This window comes from Gorilla gorilla, chromosome 4 (genome assembly GCF_029281585.2).
Source record: "Gorilla gorilla gorilla isolate KB3781 chromosome 4, NHGRI_mGorGor1-v2.1_pri, whole genome shotgun sequence".
In the NCBI taxonomy this organism is placed as follows: Eukaryota; Metazoa; Chordata; class Mammalia; order Primates; family Hominidae; genus Gorilla; species Gorilla gorilla.
Window position 1 is genome coordinate 157,866,863 of NC_073228.2, and position 24,706 is coordinate 157,891,568.

General features: G+C 39.7%; 2 protein-coding genes across 13 annotated transcripts in view; one reads left to right on the top strand and one right to left on the bottom strand.

The window, feature by feature from the left end:
- The window catches only part of FAM114A2 (family with sequence similarity 114 member A2), a 50,409-nt gene extending 50,043 nt beyond the window's left edge, over nt 1-366 (bottom strand). For 3 of the 6 annotated variants that reach the window (XM_019027670.4, XM_055387592.2, XM_055387596.2), the window contains exon 1: nt 284-366. The gene's annotated coding sequence lies outside the window, so the exon portion shown is untranslated. Of the gene's footprint in view, nt 1-120 lie in introns of all 6 variants that reach the window. The other 3 variants (XM_055387589.2, XM_055387593.2, XM_055387591.2) reach the window with 3 other exon arrangements.
- MFAP3 (microfibril associated protein 3) lies at nt 343-18,956 on the top strand. Of its 7 annotated transcripts, none has more exons than XM_055387597.2 (4): nt 378-438; nt 3,822-3,876; nt 11,048-11,508; nt 14,428-18,956. In XM_055387597.2, the coding sequence occupies exons 3-4, from the start codon at nt 11,214-11,216 to the stop codon at nt 15,234-15,236; spliced, it is 1,104 nt and encodes a 367-aa protein (XP_055243572.2). In that variant the 5' UTR covers nt 378-438; nt 3,822-3,876; nt 11,048-11,213; the 3' UTR covers nt 15,237-18,956. The 7 variants fall into 7 exon arrangements, with proteins under 7 accessions (XP_018883219.3, XP_055243572.2, XP_055243575.2 ...); XM_055387599.2 differs by having other exon boundaries at nt 425-729; nt 3,714-3,876; XM_055387598.2 differs by having other exon boundaries at nt 426-729; nt 3,711-3,876.
- The last annotated feature ends 5,750 nt before the right edge of the window (nt 18,957-24,706 follow it).

Below are 24,706 nucleotides of genomic sequence, written 5' to 3' on the forward strand. Positions count from 1 at the left end.
AGCAAACATGCGCTCTCACTTCTTCCCACATTCAAGAATGGGGTCCCAAACGAGAGATCCGACGTAAACGTCCGCTCCCAACTAAGTTCTCGGGCGCTGACAACGACAAGAATTCCTCACACAAACGTAGCGCTTCAATCACTAAACCGCTTTCACAGCCCTCGACTCTGCCGCGAGATGTCCGCCGCCCACCGTCAGGTCACCGCCTCCCTAACGACTTCGGCTGCCCGGGCCCTGCCCCTGAACCTCGCACCCCTCCTGCCTCGTCCAGGAAGCTCCGCACCTATCCGGCCGCCACCCTCAGCACAGCCACCGCAGCCGACTCGGCGTTCCTACTGCCCCGGAAGTGCTCCTTCAGCGCAGAGGCGTGCCAGTGTGTCAGAGAAAACTTCCGGGTTAAGCTGCCGCTGAGGCCGGAAGGAGCTAGACGGCGGTCGGGTAGGTGACGGCTTGGTTGGGGTCGCTGCGAGGGGACTACTAGGAGCGCCGAGGCGTGAGTCGTAGCCTGTGGCTTGGGGTCGGGAGTGCAGGAGGCGAAAATGTTTGCCATCCTTTTGAAAGTCTGGCCTGGGTGCTGGAGTTCGGTCATCGAACACTTACTGAGAGCCAGATACCTGCCAGGCACTGCCCTGGGCTCCAGGGACACATCAGTCAACGAACGGAAGGGCCCTGCTCTCAAGCAGTGCGAGAAGCAGATTATAAACAAGTCGACAAACGGGATTATCTAAGGTGGTAGTAAGTGCTGTAAAGAAATGTAGACTGGATAATGTGATGGAACGAAGTGGGAGAGTAATAAGCCGTATGAAAATCTGGAATAGAGCATTCCAGGCAGAGAGAATAGCGCGTGCAAAGGCCGTATAGTGGGAACAAACTTAGCAAAGTCAAGGAAAAGACAAAGGCCACTGGCTAGAGCAAAAGGAGCAAGGTGAGAATGGAGAGAGATGAGGCCAGGGACTTGAGCCCAAATCTTGTAAGGCTTATAAGCAAGGATGAAGAGTTTGATTTTTATTTGGAACCCAGTGGAAAACCATTGAAGGTTTCTAAGCAGATGAATGACATGATCTGATTTATGACTCTAAGATTACTCCTGGGCCCTCATCAGAAAGATGCAGCTCTTCTTTTGCCCTTGAGCAGTGAAAATGCATGAAATCCAGACTGACAGAGCTAGGAAGATGTTAAAATCAATCTTATTGTACAGATAAGAAAAATTGAATCCCAGAGAGGTGAAGGAACTTAGCCTTTAAGAACTCAAAATGTTTTCCAACTCCATTTAATGCCCTCGGAATTATCATCTTAATTCCCAGATAAGAGTAATTGTCACTTCTAAAACTCCAGATATTTTCCTTTGCTTTTGACAGTGGTTCTCTAAATTTAGGTTCATCAATATCACCTGGAAGCTTGTTAAAATTCCAAAAAACAACAACAAAAAAACCCCTGCTTAATTATAAAATGGATCATTTCCTCTGATTTTCTGTTGTAATGGAAAATGCATAGAATTTGGGGCTAAAGTATGGAATCTTGGGAAGCCACTTATTTTTTAAATGCTGCTGATAATTATAGCAGCAGTTCTCAAACTTTTTGATCTTAGAATTTCTTTATACTTTTAAAATTTATTGAGAACTCCAAAGGGTTTTTGTTTATAATAGCTATCAATATTTACTATTTTAGAAAACAACTTTCAAAAAAGATTATTCATTTTAAAATAAACTCATTATATGTTAACATAGATAGCATTTCTATAAAGGATATTTTCCAAAATGAAAAATTATTGAGAATGGCATTGTTTTACATTGTTACAAATCTCTTTAATGTCTGGCTGAATAAAAGACAGCTAGATTTTCGTAATTTCTACCTTCATTCTCTTACAATATCAATCATCATGTAACCTCTAGAAAATTGCGCCATATTGTGTGAGAATGTGAATGAAAAAGGGATATGTCCTAATATTATGTAAATTGTTTTGAAACAGTGTCAGGGACACCCAGGAGTTCCTGCACCACACTTTTGAGAATTACACTGAATTACAGTGATTGTCATGCCAGTAAAAGAAATACGAGTTTGATTTGTAAATCAGTAAACCTATATGCACATTAAAAATGCAGATGCCCAGGCATCCCCTAGAGATCCCAATTCAATAAGTCTGTGGGGTCAAGAAATCTGCATCCTTAACAAGCACCACAGATTAATTTGATATAAATGGTCTGAAAATTACAGGTGAGAAAACCAGTCAAATGATTCTCTAGAGTGTTCTGCCTACTAAAACTCAAGATAGGTGCCTTTCTTATCTTCACCTCTCTCCATCAATAGTTTCCAGAGCCTGAAGCTCTGGAAAGTTAATAAGTTTGTAGCAGACACCTTTCACACTACCAAGTCGATGAGTGTCTGAACTCAAAATTTTGAGCACTTGCCACAGGCAATGGCCCTGTGCTAAGGACAGAAGGTTTTTAGACTCTGTCATTCATAAGCTTACAGTCTTTTGAACGGATAACTAACTGCTAAGAGGAAAACTGATAAGTCTTATAATAGCGTACTCTTAATGTGCTAGGGGACTGACAGAGCAAAAAAAAAAAAAAACTCATCTAACAAGAGGGTGGGCATGAGAGGGTTTCCTGAATAAGATGAAATTAAGAGTTGAATATTATAGAGAGGGTACAGTTTCCCCCAGAAAGATATTGATGGGAAGGGGCAGAAAGATTTTTAAGCAAAAGGAACAACTAGTACTAAGGTGAAAAGTTATTTAAAGAGAATAGAGTAAAACAAGCGTAGTTTAGGCTTTCAGCCATGGCAGGAAAGCTGGGTAGATTATAGGATTTAAGCAAAGAAACGAATGATAATGATAATCAGCCTCAAGGTGAGGAAACTAAGACCACTGGAGCACATCATAGCTAATTTGTGATAGAGGTAAAACTAAAGACCAGACTTAATGTTTAAATCCATTCATTCCTCCTGCAAGCAATTATCGTACATAGAGGCACCTCTGGGCTTCTCATGACTTTCTGTTCTGCTGCCTGAATCTATTCTTGGAGAATTACAATGCCAGATTGGAATTTTAAGCTTATCTCATGGGCAGTGAGAAATCACCAGTAGATTGTAAAATTACCCTGAATTGCTCAGATTTGTGTTTAGGACCAATTCTAAGTGTCACAGTGTTTGGATACATCATAGAGGTAAAAGGAGTTAAGGAGATCCATTCTGAAATTAAAGGGATAGTGTGGTATACCCAGGTGAGATAAAAGGATATGACTTAGGACAGAGACAACAGGACTTAACTGAAAAACGTGTAGGAGGTGGAATAATAACAATAGCATATATTTATAATTTACCCACATTAGTTCATCTTATCCTCAAAACTACCCTATGATGCAATTACTGTTAATATTATTTTATTTAATAAATGTGAAAACTAAGGCCTTGCAAGCCTATGGCTTCACCCAGGGGTAGGATCAGGCACCTTAACTCTAGAGCCCATTCTCCTAACCAGTGAGCCATGATTGTCTTACAGTTTTGATACTGCAAAACTGGAAGAATTGTCTGGCTATTATCTAAGCTGTTCATAAGCTGAACAAGTAGATCTGAGGGTAAGAGGAGTTCTGTTTTAACTAGACTGAGTTTCAAATAGAGATGTTTCAGACTATAGAGGGGGAAAAAATGGCCTGGGAAGATCATAAATCTAAGCCTGTTTCATTGATGTTTTTGTCATTTGCATCCAGTAGCTCTTCAGCAAATATACCTATGGCAAAAAGGATATAAGTTATGGGTATAACTGAAATAATCCTGGGTTTAAAGCAAAGCTCTGATAAATACAGAAGATGTTTCTCCAGGTGCCAGAAGATATGTTGAAGTTTGAGCTCAGACTGACCAAATGCTAGTTATGAGGTATGTGATAGCTCCAAGATAGTAATATGAAGGCTATTTTAATTAGAAACTTTTGGGTAAATGGCCCTCAGGATAGTGATTTCTGTTTGAATGTCACTAACCTTTTTTAGTTACAGATCCCTATAATAATGCTTGAGTCTAGGCAGAACAACTTTGTGTTTATTCTTTGCAAAGGATAGGGTAGTGCTAACAATCTGCTCTTCATTTGCTTTTTCTCCCCTTTGCCGATTCAGAATGCTGTTTTGTCAATTTGTGTGCCTGCTGTAGGAACTGGTCCGTTTTCCAAGTGTGACAGTGCAGGCAGAGAAGGGTGGATGAGCTGTAAATGCAGCCTAGAACACATTTGATTATAGAGAATGAAGCACTAATATCCCAATATAATTGGAGTTTAAAAAAAAAAATACCACCTGGGCATCAATGTGTTTCCCTGCTTTGCATTTTCCCAGAACTATTTCTGCAAACATCAGTTTCCTCAGCCAACTTAATATTGAGTCACCAGAACGGAAATCAGCCATATTACTTCCTTATTTGTGTTGAAAATTGGAACAGAATGGAAATATTTCTTCCCTCAGAAGTTGGCAGGAACGGCAACAAGACAATCTGTTAGGGGTGACAGCTATAGACTCTTCTCTTTTTTAAAAATAATATAGTCAATATTCAACAATGGTTTTCTGGGGTAAAATCATCCACATTTCTGATTCTTTATGATCCTAGCAAAGCTTACATTCTGTATACCTGAAAGATGAAAAAGGAGTTGGATTAAACTTGAGTCTTACACTTATCTATTGCATTTTTATTTATTAATGCTAAAGAAAGGTAATATAGGCTGGGCATGGTGGCTCACACCTGTAATCCCAGCACTTTGGGAGGCCGAGGCAGGCAGATCACCTGAGGTTGGGAGTTCAAGACCAGCCTGTCCAACATGGAGAAACCCCATCTCTACTAAAAATACAAAAAATTAGCCAGGCGTAGTGGCGCATGCCTGTAATCCCAGTTACTTGCGAAGCTGAGGCAGGAGAATCGCTTGAACCCGGGGGATGGAGGTTGCAGTGAGCCGAGATCTCACCATTGCGCTCCAGCCTCGGCAACAAGAGCGAAACTCCATCACACATGCACACACAAAAAAAGGAAAGGTAATAAAAAATTTTATCAAGTAACTTCATCCACAAACATAGTATAGCCCTTTTTAACTGATAAGAAGAAGGTGATACTTTGGTTTTCCTTTTTGAAATCTGTTCTTGGGTTTCAAATGTCAGCTGCTACATTAAAAACAGGCATTATATATATATATATATATATATATGTATATATATATATATATATATATATATATTTTTTTTTTTTTTTTTTTTTTTTTTTCCAAATACAAATGCATGTACTCTTGTGTCTCCCATGGCATCTAATATACCTGCCTTAATGACCTCAGCCCACTTAACTGATTTGGTGAACAATTCTGCATCTGAGGCTCTATATGTGAGGAAAAATTAAAGGATTGGAAATGAAAGTAAAATAACTATAGTGTAAAGGATCGTATGTTCAAAGCATGCAGGCCTAATATTATAGGAAGTCCCAAACATATAAGTGAATTGCATTCCTAGAACTGACACATATGTCTTTTCTCTGTTGCATTCACAGCATAATTACATTTCAGTCACGTTGTCTTAGATATAGTTGGCTGTTTCTGGGCTGTCTTTCAAGCTGGTTTGTGAATTCTTGAGGGTCTAGGACAGTGTCCTAATTCTCCTTAGCAACTCTTGCACCACCTACTGTACTTCATCTTCCACGATGGATCCTTGACCTAGCTGAGCTGTAGTTTTAAAGTCATTAGTCTAGAATGAGCAGAATGGTCATAGTCAATGCAGTTTGTGCTGCAAGTAGCAGAAACCCATTCAAGCTGACTTAGCAAAAAGGAGACAGTGTGAGGAAATAATAGTACCCTGATGCCAAGGATGATTTGTTCTTCCCTCACTATTTTTTTCTGCTTTGTCACCTTCTAGGACACGTATCTTTGCCAGTGTTTTCTCTCACAGCTGCTGAACAGCCTGTTACCTGCAAATGGGTTATATCCGTTAGTCTTTCAAATGAGAAGTCCTCTGTGTTCAGGATGTACATGGTATGAGTGAAGTGCCCAGTATTAACTGGATGTGTAAGGCTATTGTGCAGCCTCTTTCTCTTGTGGCTCAAAATCAGTGTGCCAGGTTTCTTCTGCCATGTTTGGCCTAAGAGCAGTTTAAGGGAGTTTACAGTGTTTTCCTAAATCCTGTCTGATAGGTTTCTGTAAACTTCTAGTAGAGGCAAATGGCTGTGTCTGTACAACACAAGAACCATAAATCTTGGCCACATGGGCAGTTTGCTTGCCACACTGCACTGTGTAAGGAAGAGAATAGAGATCTATGATGAAGATTGCCTGGCAGCCACAGACACAGTTCAATCACTTTTTGTGAACTTAATCTTTTTTCTCCCGCCTAACCATTTCCGCATTTATTACGTGTTTGCACATTCATCTTCACTTTTGTGGTTTTAATTTTGAGTAAAATTTAATAAAGTTGTTTCTTTTTAAAAAAAAAAAAAAAAGAGAGTCACAGGAGTGCCAGGAAGTAGAATTCTATCAGGCACCAAAGCAGCATGTATGAGTCTCTCTTTGTCTTTCTCCTGCTCCTCTTCCTGTCTTCCCACTCTTTCCCTTCCCCATCCCTCTTGTCCTTTCTTACAGCTTCTTGTATGTGGCCCAAACCTGACTGCCTTAGCCCCCACATGCCTCCTTTTCCTCAAATGACCCTGACCCACAAGGGTCTCAATTCCAAGTTCCAAGAACAAAGATTCTATTAGCTTACTTTGCCAATAGGTTGTCTTCCTCCTAGCCCCAAGAAGATAGGGATAGGGCTCAAAGAGGGGAGCCGTTGGGTAAGTAGATCACAACAAATCTTCTCTACCACAAACTGAGGACACATACAATGTCATATCATGGTTGGGATCCAAGCTCAGTTTACAATGCCTATATGCTCCATAATATTGCAAAATATTTGCAATGAAAAAAAGAAAAATGTGCAATTTTAAATTTAAGATTAAAACTGCATAATGGTGTCCCCTTCCCCCCAACCCCCAAGATTTTTAAATGGTTGCATGGTATTCTGAGTGTTTTATAATGATGTAACTATCAAATGTAAATTTTAGTACAATATCTGAAAGAACCATGAACAATAATAATAGAGCTTATTCAGTGATTACCATTGCCAGACTCTGTGTTTTATGTATACTACCTCATTCAGACTTTGCAATAATCCTGTGAGAATAGATTCTGTTATTTTGCCCATTTTAAAGATGAGGGGCTGAGGCAGGGAGATTAAGTCATTTATAAAAGTTGCAAGGCTGGTTAGAGTCAGAGATCGTATTTGAATCCTATACTCTGCACCTCTCTGCTACCCTGCTCTTATTAGAGACCTTCAATTTTGCTGATCTAGAGTAATCTAAATCTAGAATGGAATGTGAGTGATTATATCTCTCATTGGAAATACTCAAATAGCCTGAAGCACCATTCTGCAGGTCAGTTGCAGAGGAAATTGAGGAACTGTATTAGTGGCCCTTAGATGCAGTACATGAATCCAATGCCTCAGAAACACCCAGGGAGCCAATTAAAAGTCATAAATTCCAAGGCGCAAACACAGAGTTTCTTACTCGTTCTGGGTTGGCACCTGGGAATCCATATTTTTAAAAAGCTCTCCTGACAGTTGTGATATTCAACCTGGTTTGGAAACTGCACTTGGTGATCTTTTATTCCTACCATTATCCTCTAGGACAGCATGGTAAATGAAGATATCAGGTTGGGAGTCGGAAGAATGCGTTTAATTAGGTACTTTTAAGGTCTTCCAAGATTGTTAGCATTGACTGTTTTTGTTTCAGAGAATTTATAATAGGCAACTGTATGTCAGTTGGAACAATTATAATCCCTGTTGCATAACATTATTCAATTTATAAAGATCTGTCACATACTGAATCAAATTTAAACTTATCTCCATCAATATTTATTGAGCATGTGCTAGTTATGACGTACAGCAATTAAAAATATAGGCCTTGTTCTTAAGGGGTAGTTGAGATGGGATAGACTGCCTAGCAGTACAGAGCAGCATATACCAGCGCCAGATGAGTACGGTAGGTGGGGAGGGCTCTGGGGTGAAGGAGAAGCCATCCTTTATACAGCTATACTCTGTATTTATGTAGGAGGAATAGCTAAGGCCTTGATAGGAGGTTCAGGAAGTTTGCGGGAAGACAGAATTCCATGTGGGAGTTATGCTTTGCCAAGCCTTGTGTTGGTGAGGACACCATTGCCCTGCAGCCCTCGCCTGTGACAGCTGTTCATTCTGCTGAAGTTCCTGAATCTCAGAGCAGGAAGACTGAATCCATTTCCTTTCTTTCCAGTTTCTTCTACACTAGCTACTTTGATCCTGGGGGGATGTGACCATACCCCCAGGTGATCTGCCCACGTTCTCAGTTGTTTGACCTCTTCATCATGGACGAATATCTCCCTCACTCACTTCAGCCACTGCAGCTTCCGGAGTCTATCTCCAGTTTCACCATTGGCCCAGTTAGTTCCCCTCCAGAATCAGGAATCAGATGCAGCATTTTTGGCCACTGCCTGTCTTTACCACAATTTTTTAGCTGTTTTTTGTGAACAACTCCTGACCAGTGACCCCTCTCATTTTTCCCTGTCCCCTGGCCCTCTACCTTGAGTGCTTTCCTCCCAATTTTTATTCCTCTTTATTCTTCAGGTCCTGCACCTGAAGAATAGGTGCTGCACACCTCTCTTTCTCAGAGGCTTTCCATGATGAGATTAACTCCCCATGTTGGGTCCTCCTGTAGCATCTGTATTTTCCCTTGGGTAACATTGAGTTTATTTTGTATATATGTAGTTAGTGTCCATCATCTGCCAGACTGAACTTCGTGGAGGCCGAGACAGTGTCTATGGGGCAGTAGGTAGGCACATGGTAGATGCTCGCTCAATAGATACTGTTCAGTATATGAAAATGTATCCCTCCGATCTCAAACTCAGTGGTGGGGAAGAGTAGAAAGGAAGGAGATGGCAGGATAAGAAATGAGGTGGCATTAAAATAAACTGGAGTTGTGGGGGGCTTTTTGTTTTGGTTTTGGTTTTACTACAGAGAGAGCAAGCCTCCAGCTCAAAGCCTTCAGCAGGCAGTAGTGTCTCTGGAAGCTAATAACACTTCTTTGTTTTCATTATGTTTATGTGTACGGTTACATTTGTCCACAGAACTGATGTAGAGTTTCCTTTTTAAATAAATGTGAAAGTAAAAATAAAATGAGTTGATTTAAAAGAAAAGCAGGAATGACGATAATTTGGTTCATGGATATAGTAAAAACAACAACAAAAAAAATGACAGGAGAAGGAATGAATGAAGTTTGGAAAGTGCTGCCCTGGATGAAGCTATAGGAACTCCTAATCAAAGTTCTGGAGAAAGCCTGGAGCATTTTTTCAGCACACTCATAGCCTATCACCGTTGAGAACCACTAATCTAGAGTAAAGTACAAAATTATGTCCTCCAATTGCTGTATATCTTGCAGTGAAAAAGAACTTGGAAACTTACATGTCAAGCCCCTAGCACAGTGCTTGGCTTATGGCAGTCATTCAATAAATGTTATTTCCATTGTTTCTACCCATCACCCCCTCTTAAAAAAGAGACTGTATTCCAAACTTGATTCTCCTACTAACTTGTAGCATGTCGTAAGAAGCAGATCACTGTGCACTGAATCAATTAGATTATATTACTTCCAAAATCCCCTCTCTGCCTAAGTCTTTGTTTCGTTTAGTGTCCTTTTTGTGCGGTTTTAGGAGGAAATGGAAATAAACACGTTTAGTGGTCATGTATTGCCAAAGTCTGAAGGTTTTTTATTTTACTCTGTATACCCCATCCTTAAATTTTAAAGATTTAGAAAAGTATTTGTCACCATTCAACCATCCTTTCAAGGGTTAATGAAAATTAAATGACATTTGCACCGTATTGTAATTTAGACTTTGAGATATTTAATGGCAAAATACAGTGATTCATTGTTTTTTATGTTCTGTGATCAAGCAGCCTTCATATAAATATAAAGGAGAGTAAATGTCATTTCCAAAACTAATTATCTTGGTGCTTTATAAGACATAAAGCTAGGCATTTCATCCCATATTTTATAGAAATAAAAGTTGAATTTTTTCTTTGAGAGTTGGTGGCTTAAAGGGGGAGTCAAATTACCAGGAAGGTGATCATAAATACAAAGACTTTTGGGCTAGGATGTTATTTTGCCTTTCATTCAAGATATTTTGCTCTTCTTTTAAATGTATCTAACAATCTGTCCCTGTAGTTTTATATTTTGCATTTCTACTAACTAGACACTTAAGATGTCAGTTCCTCCCTTAGCTAGTTTACAGAGTTTGAGCTAGAAATTTGGTATCCTTACAAACTATTAAATACACTGTACTTTGTCTCTTCGTATTGGAGAAACTGTTAAAAGAAAATTCTGTTGTCTAATGTTCTTGCCCATGAAGGAGGTTCCATAGCTTTAGAAGTCAATAACTCTATTTATGTGTATGCAGAAAGTGCAATTTTCTTTCCAGTGTTAAAACAACCCACCTCAGGTGTCCCTGCTTTATTTATATGTAACATATCTTCATACTTGAATTACTCAAATTTTGAGCTCCATGGTTATGATTATGATATGCCAGTTGATTTACATTATAACAACAGATGGTAATGGTGCAGGTTGAAATAAAAGATCATTAAGATAAATATTTTAGCCTTCATTGGCTCCCTGTTGCATAAAATTTGTCAGAATGAAATAGAATCGTGGCATTTCAGAACTGGAAGAGTCCTTAGAGATTATCTCATCCAGTCCCTTATTTGACAGAGGAGAAAACAGAAACCCAGAGAGAATGCTGCTTGCCAAGGTCGTACAGCTAGTTAGTAGCAAAGCTAAGACCAAAATCTAGGTCTGCTGTTTCCCAATTCATTGCTTTTTCTGCTGTCTCTGTGTGAGATTTTTAGGTACTGTTCCATCTAATTACTCCCCAATGTCAGCACCAATTATTCTAATTAACATCTATTCATTCTGGAACATACACACTTTCACCCCATTATGAATCTCAGTTGGTTAAACTTTGTATCTGGCTTTCTTTTAGGTTCTCTACTCACATCTTTTAATCTTGAAGACTAGAAAATATAACTGGATCTACCACTTGTTTGGAAAATTTCTCTACCAAGCAATAAATTACCCGCTGTGCTTTTGTTGTAGTGTAGAAGTTTTTGAGTTCTCCAAATCTAAACAAGATTTTGTCCCATTTTCCCATGAAGCTACATTGTTGCTTATTCACTTTAGTGGCAAGTATTATTGTGCCAGCTGCTTTTGTTTTGGAAGATGTGGACTTCAACCAAATGGTTTCACTGGAAGCAAATCGTAGTTCTTACAATGCATCCTTTCCCTCAAGCTTTGAACTCTCAGCAAGTTCCCACTCGGATGATGATGTCATCATAGCCAAAGAGGGAACTAGCGTTTCAATTGAGTGTCTTCTCACAGCCAGTCACTATGAAGATGTCCATTGGCACAATTCAAAAGGACAGCAACTGGATGGCAGAAGCAGAGGTAATTGGTCAGGGTATAATTAATCAAGGTTACTCATTTCCTGTTCTGTCTTCTTATTTTTTAACACGTTAAACAAAAAGTCTCAAAGATAAGGTGCCAAGGTGAATAGTTTAAAACATTTGAAAGGTCTGGAGTGTTGTACCTATCAGAAAATGCAAAGTAATTATAATTGTTTAACCAGAAGAAGAAAAAAAAGAATCATTGTAAATTTAAAAGATGTTCACATGATGACAATGAGCTATTTTCTCTCCTGATCAGTTGGTTTTCTTCTTCATTGAAGGTAGAGTAAATCAGGGCTGCTGCATACAGCTGTACAGGTGGTATACAACACAACTCTGGGAGCACCCTTCACCTAGACTACTATGTCAATAGTACAGTGTGGTGGCCCTGTGTGAATACATCCAGAAGGGTTTTCGCTAGACTTAAGAAAATTTGTTATAAATAAAAAAGTTTTGCTCTGAAATTAGTTACTATAAACTTTAGAGGAAATCCAGGACATTTTTGAAAATGAGTATCAATCTGTGCATAAAACTTTGACATCAGGTCTCAGAGAATTAGAAGGGCACTATGGAACTTGTAAGCCCTTCCAGCTCTTTTTTTTTTTTTTTTTGTATTCTATACCTTAATTTACTGGAAATGAGAAATTTTTTTTGCATTTTTTGTTTCTGTCTTAAAAATCACATAAACATAGTGATAATGTGTTCAAGGTCTACTTTTTGACAGATTTTTATTTAATTTTCCTATTCATGGATCTGTGAATATATCTTAATCCAGACTACTCCTAACCAGTGTTCTGTTATAAAGATCTTTTTGATGAGTACTTGAGTTATAATGGACCTCAAAAAGAAATCACCATGAAAAGCCAAAGGGATGAAGATTAAATTCTAAGATCCCCACAAGCTACACTTTCAGAAATTTTTTTGTTGGGAAGATAGTGTAGCCTTTTGAAATAGAAAAGGATATTGGTTATTCATATTAGGCTGGAAAATAACAAAAGGAGACAGGTGATACTTCCTTCAGACATATGCACTAAATATTTTAATCTATAGACTGAGTGACTAGTCACCAAGGGATTGAAGAGTTTGAATTGTTAGAGTATTTTTAATCAGCGTGTTTAAAATACATAACTATTGAATTAGAGTGATACCTGGAATGTGTACTTTGAACATGATTTGGGGTTCCATATTTGGACCCACTGAACCAGACTCCTATCTTCTCTGGGCTCTACGATATCCTGACCAAACACCTTTGAGATTTGAATTATTCATTCAGTGTCATCACTGTAGACTGACTGCATAAACAAAGCCTTAGGTTAAAACAAGACCAGCCAAGTGGAATGGCAGTTTTATTTTTCTATTTTGCCTTTACTTTGAAAACCACTAACATCTATCATTGATGCTTTCAGCAGCAGCTCTGGAAAATTGTATTAAATTTTATGAATCTCAAGTGAGAGGAGTTTAAAGAGCATGTCAGTCTAGTATAAGGTTCATAAATCTTGAGCTATTATCAGCAAGTGAGCTAGAGAGTTTAGATTGTGGTTGTAGTGCAATGGTTGATGAATGGAGTCTTCGTAGTTCATCATACCTTGGATTCAAATGGTGTCGTTTTCATAGGTCTAAGTTCATAGAACAGAAGCTTATGGAAAATGGCTATATTCATAACTACATGTTTTCCTCTTTTTGTATTAGTGAAGCGATGGCTTTTAAATATATTAATACCTATAGGATTGAGATAAGTTTGGATGATGATGAAAATGGACAAAATCCAGAGTGCTTACTAATTTATGTGCCACTAAAATAATCTAGAACCATAGAATCTTGGGGATGAAAGAGATTTTGAAGATTGGGCACTCAAGTAATGCTTAAGCAGTCCGCTAACCTCCCCTGGGACACCACCTCTAGTCATTGGAATGCATCCCCACACTGCAGGTTAGCCCATCCTTCCCATCTTTGAATGGCTTTCATAGTTAAAGCACAGAGTGCTTTGGGAATGTATCACAAAAGTAGGAATTATGCAGTCAGAGCCCAGTTATTGAAGGATGTGAATCAAGATGGGTAGTCAATATGCTTTGCTTTTCTTACACTTGTATGTTTCTATATACATGTTCCCTGAATGAAAATACCTTCACATGTGGAAGAGAGGCAGTATGTTTTAGGTTGAAAATGGAAGCATAGGTATCTTAAGGGCAACTTTATTCTTTTTGCCAAGCTTTTCATTTACCGTGACTTGTGAGATGTATTTTTTGGCCTGTGCTTCAGTTACTCTTGCCAGAAAATCAAGATATCACCATCAACAAAAGTTTCTTAACAACAACAACAAAAAATTGATATGTGCAAGGCATACCAGATTAGGCAGTTAATTCAACAAATGCATTAAATTGCTAGGATTTTTTTAAATAATTTCTTATTGTTATATAAGTTCACTATGGAAAGTGAGCAAACACAGAAGAAAATAAAAATTACTCATAAAAATTTAAAATACTGTTATTTTAAACCATTATTTTATATTTCTGAGACATACCCTCATAGTATATGAAAATGTGTTGGTTGCAATGTGATGTAGACAGACACATATGTATAAACTATAAGGTTTTTTTATGATTAGTCATTTAGCGTTTTGTAGACATACCTGTTTCACAGAAAGGCTTTTGAAGTCTAGCAGTGAAAAGGAAGCTATGTTAATTATTAGTGTCATGAAGGAAGATCTTGATTTCCTTTTAAGATCCAAGCTAATTAAATTCTGACTCTGGACATCACAGTCTGCCCTTTTTTTTACATGATTTAAACAAATGGTAGAATCTAACAAATCAGCTGAGTTAAAGTACTTTGATAAAGCGGTGGAATATGGATAAGGCAGCGGGCATATTTAGTAATCTTCTTTTTGCTATAATTTTTTTTTTCATTTCTGTTCAATTATCAGGTGGAAAGTGGTTGGTTTCTGATAACTTCCTAAACATCACCAATGTAGCTTTTGATGACCGTGGGCTCTATACCTGTTTCGTCACCTCTCCAATTCGTGCCTCTTACTCTGTCACCCTACGTGTTATCTTCACCTCGGGAGACATGAGTGTCTATTACATGATTGTTTGCCTGATTGCCTTTACAATCACACTCATCTTGAATGTCACACGGCTGTGCATGATGAGCAGCCATCTTCGCAAGACTGAGAAGGCCATCAATGAGTTCTTTAGAACTGAAGGGGCTGAGAAACTTCAGAAGGCCTTTGAGATTGCAAAACGTATCCCCATCATTACCTCAGCCAAAACTCTGGAGCTCGCCAAAGTCACACAATTTAAGACCATGGAGTTTGCTCGTTATATTGAAGAACTGGCAAGAAGTGTCCCTCTTCCACCTCTTATTCTAAACTGTCGAGCCTTTGTCGAGGAGATGTTTGAGGCTGTGCGAGTGGATGACCCTGATGACCTGGGTGAAAGAATTAAAGAGAGACCTGCCTTGAATGCTCAAGGTGGCATCTATGTCATTAACCCAGAGATGGGACGGAGTAATTCACCAGGAGGAGATTCAGATGATGGCTCTCTGAATGAACAAGGCCAGGAAATAGCGGTTCAGGTTTCTGTCCACCTTCAGTCAGAAACCAAAAGTATTGATACAGAGTCTCAAGGCAGCAGTCATTTCAATCCACCTGATGATATAGGATCTGCAGAATCTAACTGTAACTACAAAGATGGGGCATATGAAAACTGTCAGCTGCAACCTACAATGCTGTAACCCAGTACCTACAAAATCAGCTCGCTCTCAGAAAAGGAACGTGTTTCTTAGAAGAAGTAACATTTTTGCCAAAAGATGACTGGGGTTTTCCCTTTGTTAATATTAAGCACATCAGAACATGAATTGCCAAAGTCTTCATTAGAAGGCAGCATTTTTCCTATCTGATACTTTTCAGTCATTTTCCTTAGAGCTTTATTAAATTATGCATGCTAAGATTTAAAGGAGCCCCAGATAAACATGATGGGAAAAGCACTGAACTAAGAGTCCCATGGTTTCTCTTCTGGTCACAGTTCTTCCATTGGTTGGATCTGATACTTATCTTGGGACTTCAGTTTTTCCGTCAATAAGATGAGGAATTAGGTGAGATCTGAAGTTGTTTCTAGCTCTATAGCTTCTTAACCCATCACCTTTAAATTACCAGAATCTTCACTCATCTCTAAGTAAACCTTTCCCGGGACTTTTACTCGCTTCTTTTGGAAAGGATTAAGCTGAGATCTAAATTTCCACACCAATGTCATAATGCACAGAGGTTTTTGAAAAACATCTTAGTGTTTTTCAGATGTTTTGCCATGTGGAGCATATAATGATATGTGCAAGATTGAATCTTTTCAATGTAGCACATGTCTGTAGGGTTATACAGATGTCAGAGAGCTAACTGCTCATTTGTAAACTACTTTCCATGAGTAAATTGGTCCTTGGTGGGGGTGTATCATCTTTTTAACTTACTGGGACATCATTTTAGTTCATTGAGGTTGGCAGGGATTTCCTAACTGATCTTCCAAAGTGAGCAGTTTATTTCTAAGGTGTAACGTCTTTGATGCTTTTAGAATAAGAACAATGTCAAATCATCTGTCTTCTGGAAAATCATGGATTTTCATATTTCTGTTAACAGAATTTCTCAGGCTTTCCCTTTTTAAAAGTATTGGACTCTACATATAGGTTCTATATTTGGGATCTCATCCTAGGAGAAAACCCAAAACTGGATTCCTCTTAAGACCTCTGTCAACCCTCCTGCCCTTTGTGGTCTTAAGTATGGTGCTGTAGGTTGCATGCGTCTTTATCTTGTTTGTTTGGTTAATATTTTGTTGTTGAGGTTTTTATTTTTGTTTACTTCAGATACATAATTCTGAGCTATGGCTGCTTTTGTAGCCTTTCCGAGAAGCACTAACCTGAAATAAGATTAGATAATTGTGAGGGTGTGTTACTATATTAAAATACACACACAACTGATCTAGACATCAAGAGGAAGAAAAATGATGGATGATGCCACCTGCTTCAACTGTATATAATAAACACTTATGATGACATTTCTTGCCTGGCTGAGATCTGATATAATGGAATTGTAAACACTCTTCAGAACAATTTCTTCAGCTACAGGAAGCGTGGTGCCATATAATTTTAAGAACTTGGCAGTGGAGCTCCATTTGGGGCTTCACGTTTCTTCATATGACTTCTGATTATTGAAGCATTACTTCAGCTAGAGGCTCCTGAGGGAAATGTTCAGAGGAGGTTTTATCAGGATTTTAATTTAAGGTTTCAAACAGGGGAAGACAGGAAATTCAAAGCGTGACAGGATAAAACTCATGCCTCCCTTTGTCCAGGCTTATCAGAAGTAATACATCTGCTCTGAATAGCATGAATGAATCAATGTGCAGTTTTATCAGATGGCATCATGGATAAAGATGATAATGCTGCCTTTTCTGTCTCTCAGGCTGTTTCCATGGAAACCTCTAGAGCCAAATAAAAGCTAACCAATCATTTAGCCAAAGCTTGCCTTGGCTCATAGACTGGTATTTCTTTAAGGAAAATTGTTTTTATATATTTGGCTATAAGAGCAAAGGCTCTTGAACATATCCTAGATTATGGAACACTTTTTCCCTTCCCTTTTCTCTGGAAAAATTAAATTTTTTTTTCTGTCCACCGAGACTAGAGTGCAGTGGCAAGATCATAGCTCACTGCAGCCTCCAACTCCTGGGGTCAAGCGATCGTCCTGCTTCAGCCTCCCAAGCAGCTAGGACTACAGGCGTGCACCACCTTTCCTGGCTAATTTTTTTTTATTTTTTGTAGAGATGGGGGTCTCACTTTGTTGCCCAGGCTGACCTTGTACTTGTGGCTTCTGATCCTCCTGCCTCACTTCCCAAAGTGTTGAGATTACAGGCATGAGCCACTGTGCCTGGCCAAAAACATTTTAAATCCCTTATCTGGGGGTCAGTCCTCTAAACATCCCTCAGATTTCAGATAGTACTTTCAACCCTAACCCTAACATAGCAGGTTTGCAGTAATCTTTTAGAATATAGCTTGTCAAATTAGAGAATGGTTTTACCCCACATGTTCTCATAGGAGACATTATTATTTAGAACCCTAAGGTAGACATGTTTAAAATCAAAGTCCTAAGAATCAGAACTTTGCAAAAATGGAGGAAATGTTTTTAAAGTCTGTAAGTTTGCACAATACTGTATAGTAACTAAATGCACGCTACTCCATTGTATCCTAGTTATTTTAGAAACAGAGGTGGCCTAATTTGGTGGCCAAAATAACTGGTTTACTTTGAGTGTACCAGCTTATGGTGCCATTGATGAGGAATTAAAGTAGGTCAAAATTTAATTGGAGTTGATATTACTTCGTAAAGCTAGTTTTCAAGAGGAAGAAAACCACAGTTACTAATCTTTTCTGTATCTAATCAAATACTCTTCATATATAATTAAGCCTCATGTTATCTTTTTTTTAAATCAACCTTTTGAACTTCAACTACAGTCTAAAAGTCTTGATGGTAACTGTAGTGTAATTATCTTTTTGTCTCACTGGATTTTATAGTTAGTGGAAAATGCCTTTACAAAATATTTAAAATAGCTGTCATCTCATTTGTAAATTTTGTCATGTATTGTGATATAGTGAACCTTATTGTCCTTATGAAATGGTAGCTTTGTGAAATACATTCACCAAAAATCAACATTTGAACATCTTTATGCTTCCTTACAAGCTGAAGCCAGATAGACAGGTATCAATTGAGCTGATGCCCCACTTGAGTTTATAGACTGTTTGATAACTGCCTGTCCTCCAAATTGTGTATGTATATGTTACGATGGTTTAATTCTTGAGTCAGGGCCAGCACGCATTTATATTTTCTACCAATTACCTTGATAGAAATATCTTAGAAATTGCTGACCTGGAACGGTTGTGAGAAGACTCCTGGCTTCTTTCTTGCCTCACTTAACAAATATTTTAAGGTCAAAGCGATATCTCTGCACGGCTTTCCTTTTGCTCCTCCAGACAAGTGAGGCTGTTGATATAGTCCTCTTCACCCTCTGCATGTAGCTTCACCCTAGATCAGACTTTTGTCTCTTGGGTCCCAGATGGCACAGGAGCACTGCATGCTTGTTTTCTAGAGCCCAGCCAGTCATGGGTGCTAGCCTAGTCTCCACACACCAGCAAGTAGAACCCAAGTGTATTGTATAAATATTTCCTGAGTACCAGTAAGAGAATGCATTCTTTTCTCAAATAGGCCAGGAATGTTGAAAATGCTCAGCCTTACATAGAAACTCCTAGATTTTCACTAACGCATTTCACAAAAGTAAATAAGTATTTCATATGATTCAGAGGATGTTTAAATTGTCAGTATTTTAATAAATACTTGCATTATAATTTTGTCTCTTTTTTAAAGAAAGTCATACTTGAATATAATTTATTAAACGTTCAATGGAGTATATAGTCTATTTGAAATTTTCTATAGTGTATGTTTCATTTGTATGTTTGATGAAATTTGTATGTTTGATGGAACTTGATGTTAATGATTTTAAATGGGTAATTTTTTGGGGAGAGGGTAGTCTCACTCTGTCGCCCAGGCCAGAGTATGATGGCATGATCATGGCTCGCTGCAGTCTCAACCTGGGCTCAGCATGAGCCCCTCAGCCTCCTGAGTAGCTAGGATTATAGGTGCACGCTAATGCGCATGGCTAATTTTGTGTGTGTGTGTGTGTGTGTGTGTGTGTGTGTGTGTGTGTGTGTAGAGATGGGTCTCGTTATGTTGCCCAGACTGGTTTCTATCTCCTGATCTCAAGTAATCCTCCTGCCTGGACCTCTCAAAATGCTGGGATTACAATCATGAGCCACAGCCCCCAGCATAGGAGTAAATTTGAATTCAACTTGAATTCCAGCCACACTGGAATCCACTTTAACTTTACAAATATTTACACCTAAGCACTGTGTATGTTTTCAGTGCTATGAGCTACACTGAGATGGGTATCCTGCCCACAACGGGCCTGCAGATATCAGACTATCCTCCCTGGGCCCAAATACAGCAATTTACTCTTCTGAAGTAAAGCATTTTTGGCAAAGGCAAGAGCTTGAGAAAAAAAGATGAGAAGATTTGGTACATTTTTAAAGAGCTTGTGATTATAGTGTGTAGTTTATGGTGAGATTTGGCGGGCAGGAGGGTTAGCTCTGGTAGAAGCAAAAGTCTGCAGTCCCATCAGGGTGAAGAGTGGTGATGGTTAACAAGCATGGAAAAGCATAAGGTGTTAGGAGAAAGCAAAGGCAACAGATGGGAGGTGTGACTCATTACTTAAATGCCACAGACTCCTTAGAATGAAAATCTAGCCTTTATATCCCTATGGCAAAAGATTGCTGGATTTTAAATCCTGATTTCACCGCTAGCCTTGTAACCATGGACAAGGGCTTCAGCCTTTCTCGGCTTCAGTAAAATAGAATTAATAATGCCTACCTCACAGAATTAACACAAGGATTAAATATAGCAACCGATAAGCAAACACTGATAGCTCTGATCTACCACACTGTAAGGGGCTAGTCATGAGCCGGCGTCAGCTTTGTTGGTAGCCTTGTCCAACTGATGACTATATTTGCATTTGTGGTCAACTAAAAATTCCTCCACACCTCTGAGAATTGCATTTGGCTGCATGCCATAGAAACCTGATTGTGGTGGCTTATCATAATAGCTAAGAGATTTATTTTTCTCAAATCCAGAGATAGGCAGTCCAAGGCTGGTGCAGGGGCTTAAGAACTGGCATCAGGGACTCGGCTCTTTCTAGACTGCTCTCTGTCCTTAGCATGTGGCTTTCATCCTCAAGGTCACAAGATGTCTTAGTTTGGGTTCCCCCAGAAGGAGTTCCTGAGAAAAGGATTCACATGCAAGTAGTTTATTTGGGAAGTGATCCCAGGAAGGTAGGGAAATGGGGAAGTGAGACAGGCAAAGTAAGAAAGCCTACACAGGATGTGTTAATGAGTGGGTTAGTGCTGTGGGCAACCAGTGTTCAGTCATGCTGGGGACCTCAGGGAGCTCTCTCTGCCCCAGGTGTATGTAGCTCATGCCTCAGTTGTCCTACCTCAAGGCCAAAGAGCTGGGATATTTATCCACCAACTACCATCTGTCATTAGTTAAAGGCTGCTCCCAGGGTCACTAACCCCCACTTTCAGACTGCATTCTACAGGCTCAGCATGATTCTGTAGCTAGCAAAAGCCCTCGGGTAGAGAACAGGAGTTTTCAACAGGAAGCCTGTGGTAAATAGAATGGTGACTGTCAACGAATAGTGGGCAGAGCACTGACAGCACCTGCTACATAGGACGGCTCTTTTACCTCCAGTATCGTGTCTGCATTCCAGAAGGGAGAAGGGTAGAAGGTCAAAGGACAAAGGACACGGCAGCTGAGTTTGTACCTTTTTATCGAGAAAGTGATAGCTTTCCCGAAGCCTCAACCAACTTCTGCTATGCAGCGGCCAGAACTAGGAGACATGGCTACCTGCTGTAACTGTAAGAAAGCTTGCGGAGAGGAGCGTGTTTATTTTTAACTGGACACATTGTCCCAAAGTTTGGGCTTCTGTAATTAAGAAAGGAGGAAAAATGGAGGTTGTGGGTAACAAGCAGTGTGTGACAAGGTCAGCTTCACATGAATGACAGGAGCAAAACGTGGTTCTGTGGTGGATAAAATTGCAAACCATGTTCCTTGAAGATGATCACATACATGAACAAAACAAGAATCAGAAGCAGTAAGTGCTAGGCTAAATCTTCAAGTCATCATTTCTGTTGTCTCCAGTACACGTAGCTCAAACAGCAGACAGGTTATCAGATTCTGCTGGGGCATAGTTGGCTTTTCTTAACCTATTTATTCATGAACAGGTATTTGCTGACACCTGCTATGTGCCAAGTGTTCTTCCATGAGCCAGAGACTCCACAGTGACAGAGAGTGACTGGCAGTGTATATCTATTCACTGGGGTCAGAAAACCCCCTTCGAAAAGGGCATTGTGCTGAGACCCAAATTATGAGGACCCAGACATTCAAAAGTTAGGAGGGGTACTCCAGGCAGAGGAAAGAGCAATGGCAAGGTCAGCCTTTTGGAGGAACAGAAGAAGTAGGCCAGTGTGTCTAGTGAAGGGAGACAGTCACAGAAGCAGGCAGGGGGGCAAAAATATGGTAAGAAGATTTCAAAGCTCCTTTTGGCTGGCCCCAGAAATGCATTTCTTAGAAGAAATGCTAGAAGTACCTAATTTGGAACAGAAGATTTACATATTTGGTGGGGAAAGTTTGATCATTCAAAGAGTACTCTTAGTTTTTATTCCTAAAGTCATCTGTAGCTAAAAAAAAAAAAAAAAAAAAAATTTGCGCTGATTCCCTTTTTCTTCTTCTTCTTCTTTTTTTTTTTTTTTTCTTTTTTTGAGATGGAGTCTCACTCTGTCACCCAGACTGGAGTGCAATGGTGCGATCTCAGCTTTCTGCAACTTCCACCTCCCCAGTTCAAGCCATTCTCCTGCCTCAGCCTCCCGTGTAGCTGGGACTACAGGTGCATACCATCACACCCAGCTAATTTTTGTGTTTTTAGCAGAGACAGGGTTTCAACATGTCGGCCAGGCTGGTCTTGAACTCCAGACCTCCACTGATCCGCCCACCTCTGCCTCCCAAAGTGCTGGGATTATAGGTATGAGCTACTGCACCTGGCCCTAATTTTCTTTAAGGAATTAAACTCCTTCAGAGTCCCTTAAATTCCAATCATTTTCTTGAGTTTTCATGTTTTTGCTGGAACCTATTGATTAGGAAATATATATATGTAAATACACATATGTCACTCCATCTGCCTAGAGGATCCAAGGCTGCTGCCAGCATGCTTATTCTTCCTGACAGTTGGGAACACTCTGCTTTGCCTCCAACTCAGCTATGCCATAGGGAGGACTCAAGTGTCCTAAGTGATGATAAATCAGCCTTTAAGGGGCCTCATTCAGATAGAAGAGCCACCCTCTGGGAAGTAGTTTGTCCGTAAGCAGAAGGGAGTTCATCAGAAGACACTCCCGCTCATGTAGCAGTTTTTCATTGTGGATTTCAGTCTTCTTTCAGAAGCTGTAAGCACACAATTGGACCATTCCTGAGGCCACTGTTCTAAAGCCGCTTCGTCCTTTGAACACCTAAGCTCACATGTATTCATTTAATTTTTAGCAGATGTTTGTTGCACCCAAACTGGGAACACTAACTGCAAGCAAAACTAAACATGGTCTCTGCTCTTTGGGGACTTACATCCTATGGGAAAGCAGATCCAATTCACATAGTGACATGGAGTGTATAGTTTAAAACTGAGCAGTGTGCTAAAGGAAATGATTCTATAGGCGCCTAGAACAAAAGAGCCCCATCTAGGTCAAAGAAGAATTCCCTGAAGAGGTGATACTTAACGCAACAGAGATTATTTGAGGGCTTATGTTCCTAGCCATGAGCCCGATCTATGGATTTAAGTCAGATCCTGCCTAGAATGAATTTACAGACCAGTTGAGAAAATAAGATGTTCCTGTCATAAACCATCTGAAAGAGTCAGTGTATCAAGTGCTAAATGGATTAGTGCTGGAAAATAAATGCAAGAGGACTTAAAGATGAAAAGAGTATGTGAGCAGAGAATGGGCAATGCTTTGTGGACTAGGTGAGATTTGAGCTAGACATGGAAGGATGAATTAGTCATGGATGCAAAAGGAAAGGTGTTAATCTGATCATGGAAATCAGAAATCTTCAATGTTGCCCTGTTCTCTAAGCAGGAAAAATCTAATTCTTTGGCCCTCCAAGATCTGTTCTCATACTATCTTACCAAATTTATCTTTTGAAGATCCTCCCCAGTCCCTTGCAAATACCTTAACTTATTCTACCTTTTCCATTAGAATTGTCCTCTCCTTACCAATTTTTTAGCAACTTGACAAGATGGCATCATATATTAGTCATCTATTTTTGTAGATTCTGTATCTTAGGGCACCTTTCATATAGAAAAGACAATGTTTGCTGCATTTAATGGAACAGAAGGAGTGAACTTGTTCTGTAGTCTATGACTATGTCCATCAGTTGATGTGAGAATTAAGAATGAAGGCTTGGGAGGTATGGCCACCACTTCTCCATAGCATTCTTCCTTGGTGGCATTACCTAATTCCAAAGTTTTAAATGCCATCCTCACACTGATGACTCCCAAAGGTATATTGCAGCTCCAAATGTAGCCTTTCAGACTTGTAGATCTAATCCCTTCCTACTTGGCATCTCCACTTGGCCAGACATCTCTTATGGCATCTCAAAATTAATATATCAAATATAGAATTCCTTATTCCTTTCCCTTATAATAAAAAATACACCAGTTTCACCCCTACCGTCTTCTCTCAGTAAATGACACCATCATCTCATATGCTCAAGCAAAAGCATCATCTTTGACTCTAGTTGCTTTACTCTCCACATCTGTTATGTCGACAAGTCCTACTGTCTCACTTCAAAAAACATATGCAATCCATCCACTGCTCCCTACCTCCACTGATACCATCCTAGCCCAAGACCCTGCCATCTCTCACATGAACTATTTGATGGTCCTTACTGAGCTTCCTGCTTCCACTTTTGTCCCCAGGTCATCCATTCCCTACACTGCCACTGGAATGAATTGTCAAAGTAATAAATTATGTCATGTCACCCTCTGCCTATACACCACAGTATTTATCCTCACTGAAAAAAAATTCAGAAGAAAATCCATCCTCCTTGCCATGGCCTACAGGATGCTAATATGAACTGGTTCTCTCCTATGGGTCCAAACTCATTGCCCACCACTCTCCACCTCACCCATTATATCCCAGCCACCCTGGCCTCCTTGCTGTTCCTCTAACACACACACCAAGTCTGCTTCCACCTTAAAACCTTTTTCAGGGCTGGGCACAGTGGCTTATGCCTGAAATCCCAGCACTTTGGGAGGCCAAGGCGGGAGGATCACGAGGTCAAGAGATCTAGACCATCCTGGCCAACATGAAACGGTTGTGAAACATGACAGGGTGAAACCCCGTCTCTACTAAAAATACAAAAATTAGCTGGGCATGGTGGCATGCACCTGTAGTCCCAGCTACTCAGGAGGCTGAGGCAGGAGAATTGCCTGAACCCGGGAGGCGGAGGTTGCAGTGAGCTGAGATGGCGCCACTGCACTCCAGCCTGGAGACAGCAAGACTCCATCTCAAAAAAAACAAAA